Below are 2577 nucleotides of genomic sequence, written 5' to 3' on the forward strand. Positions count from 1 at the left end.
GGGCTCCAGCGGCTCCTCCTCTGGTGGCAGCACTGCCCCCAGCTCCCTCTCTGCCACACCACCCCGAGAGCCCCCTCATCCTCCAGCGCCTCGGGGGAACAGGAGGCTCTGCTCTCGGAGGCCTGCAAGTGAGTGACCCTCGTCCCCTGTCCCCCATCTCAGCCCGCCCACCTGCTGGCTTGGCCGCTTCCCCCACACACAGCCCCCAACCCCCCTCGCCCAGGCAATGGCAGCGGCTCCATTGTATCCGCAGCAGATCAGGGACCGGCTGCTGCAGGCCATCGATCCCCAAAGCAACATCCAGAACATCGTGGTGGTGTTGGAAATCATCTCCAGCCTGGAGAAATACCCCATTACCAAAGAGGCACTGGAGGAGACGCGACTTGGGAAACTCATCAATGATGTCGGCAAGAAGACCAAGAATGAAGAGCTCGCCAAGCGGGCCAAGAAGCTGCTGCGGACTGGCAGAAGCTCACTGAGCCTGTGCACCAGAATGAGGCAGTGCTGCGGGGGCTGGCAGGTGCCCCTGGCTCTGCCAACGTGGGTGCCCGCAACTGCCGGCCAGAGGCGGGGGTGGCCAGCACACCCAAGAGCATCCATGACCTGAAGCACCGCAATGACATCCAGAGACTGCCCGGGCTGCGGCTGGACAGGCTGGGCAGTCCCAAGCGCCAGGGGGACCAGCATGACCTTGCCCACCCTGGGCTACCTCCCAAGGTCTCCAAAGTAACCCATGACTCCCTGGTTCCCAACTCATCACCTCTCCCCACCAATGGGATAGGTGGGAGCCCCGAGAGCTTCCCAGGTCCCCTGCACAGTGGCAGGCACCAGGGCCCTGAGGGCAGCTGCCTGGAGCAGGGCGAGAATGACAAGCAGGGCATCAAGATCCCCATCAATGCTGTGAGGCCGCACACCAGCTCCCCACGTCTGGGCAAGCCCTCCGGGCCCTGCTTGCAACGCAAGGCTGCAGTGCTACAGCAGCTGGAAAGAGCGGACCAGACCTCGGGACCTCCCCACCCCAAAGGGCCACCTCGCTGCTCCTTCAGTCCCCAGAAATCACGGCACGAGGGCTCCTTTGCCCGGCAGCGGAGTCCATACTCACTCAAGGGCTCTGTGCCCAGTCCCTTGCCTCGGCCCCAGTCGCGCGATGTCATGCAGGTACCATCACCACAACCACTTGCCCAGCCATGCACACGCCCTGTGCGGCGGCGGCTAGAGCTGTTGCCCAGTGCTGAGAGCCCAGTGCACTGGCTAGAGCAGCCTGAGGGCCACCAGCGACTGGCAGGGCCGGTCGGCAAGGCAGGGCTGTCATCAGCTGAGTCCATCCTACCCCGGGCTGGCTTCTCCCCAGACTCCTCCAGGGCGGACAGTGATGCAGCCTCCTCTGGTGGTTCAGACAGCAAAAAGAAGAGGAGCCAGCCTCGTGACGACACGGTGAACTTGGGCGGCCAAGTGGCCAAGGCCGGCGTCAAGCCTGCGTGGTTAAAAGAGCGGAAGCTCACCTTGGACCCCTTGACAAGACAGATCAAACCTCTGACCCAGAAAGAGCCAGTGCGGGCCGACAGCCCTGTGCACACGGAGCAGCCCAGGACAGAGCTGGACAAACCCGAGGCCAAGACCAGCCTCCAAAGGTCCTTTGAGCAGAGGAACTGGAAGGAGCTGCCGCGCAATGAGATCATTCAGTCCTACCTAAGCCGGCAGAGCAGCTTGCTCTCATCTTCGGGCGCACAAACCCCAGGGGCCCACCACTTCCTGTCTGAGTACCTGAAACAGGCGGAGAGCGCCCGGCGTGGGGCCAGGACTCCACAGGTGCTACTGCCTCCAGGCCCATCCACTGACCTCCCGGGGCTAAGCTGCCAGGTCACGCAGAACGATCTGGACAGAATCCACGCCCACCAGTGGCCAGGGGTGAATGGGTGTCTGGATACACTGGGTAACTGGTATGACTGGACGCAGTGCATATCGCTTGATCCGCAAGGTGACGGCGGGCGATTGAACATTCTGCCTTATGTTTGCTTAGACTGATTGGCCCCTCAGCCTCTAAGTGCATTCCCACCTTGCAGTTAGCAGGAGGGTGGCCAGGCCTGGAAGCCTCCAGTGGTTTGGAGCCCAGCTGAGGCAGAAGGGAGGGGCGGGGGTCTTAGGTCTCTCTAAGCTCTTCCCTCAAAATTCTCCTTCTTTTGTGAAATGCTGCTACCAGTTTACTAACAAAATTACAAAGGAAGGACTGCGTGGAAGGGAGGCCGGCAAAGTGAGTTCAGAACTCTATAGCAAACCAGCTATAAAACGCATCAGCTCCCCACCCCAGGAGAGGTGCGGACACTTCCCAGCATCCATGAGCTGGGACCTCAGTTGCAGGCAGGCACAGAAAACCTGTGGGAGAAGTTACCTTTAACACAGTGACAGAAGCATGCATCTCATCTATCTGCGCTTTCTGTTCTTTCATTTGGCCCTGAGTGTTTGAGGCAGTGGGCAACCCCATGGCCTATGGGCACCCCATCCAGCCCGTGTTTCCATCATGGTGCCAGATGGAATGAGCTGCTGGCATCGGGTGGGCCCCTGGCCAGCCTGTTTGAC

At 61.0% G+C, this 2577-nt stretch overlaps 1 protein-coding gene across 1 annotated transcript; it reads left to right on the forward strand.

Moving 5' to 3' along the window:
* Window positions 1–226: 226 nt before the first annotated feature.
* Window positions 227–2025, forward strand: LOC308533364 (mediator of RNA polymerase II transcription subunit 26-like; the record flags this gene model as incomplete). Its single annotated transcript, XM_081111324.1, is given in 2 exon segments — window positions 227–458; window positions 461–2025. Coding segments are annotated over 2 exon segments (1797 nt in total).
* Window positions 2026–2577: the final 552 nt, after the last annotated feature.

The sequence above is a fragment of the Myotis nattereri genome (genome assembly GCF_964212035.1).
Source record: "Myotis nattereri genome assembly, chromosome: 1".
NCBI classification, from domain to species: domain Eukaryota; kingdom Metazoa; phylum Chordata; class Mammalia; order Chiroptera; family Vespertilionidae; genus Myotis; species Myotis nattereri.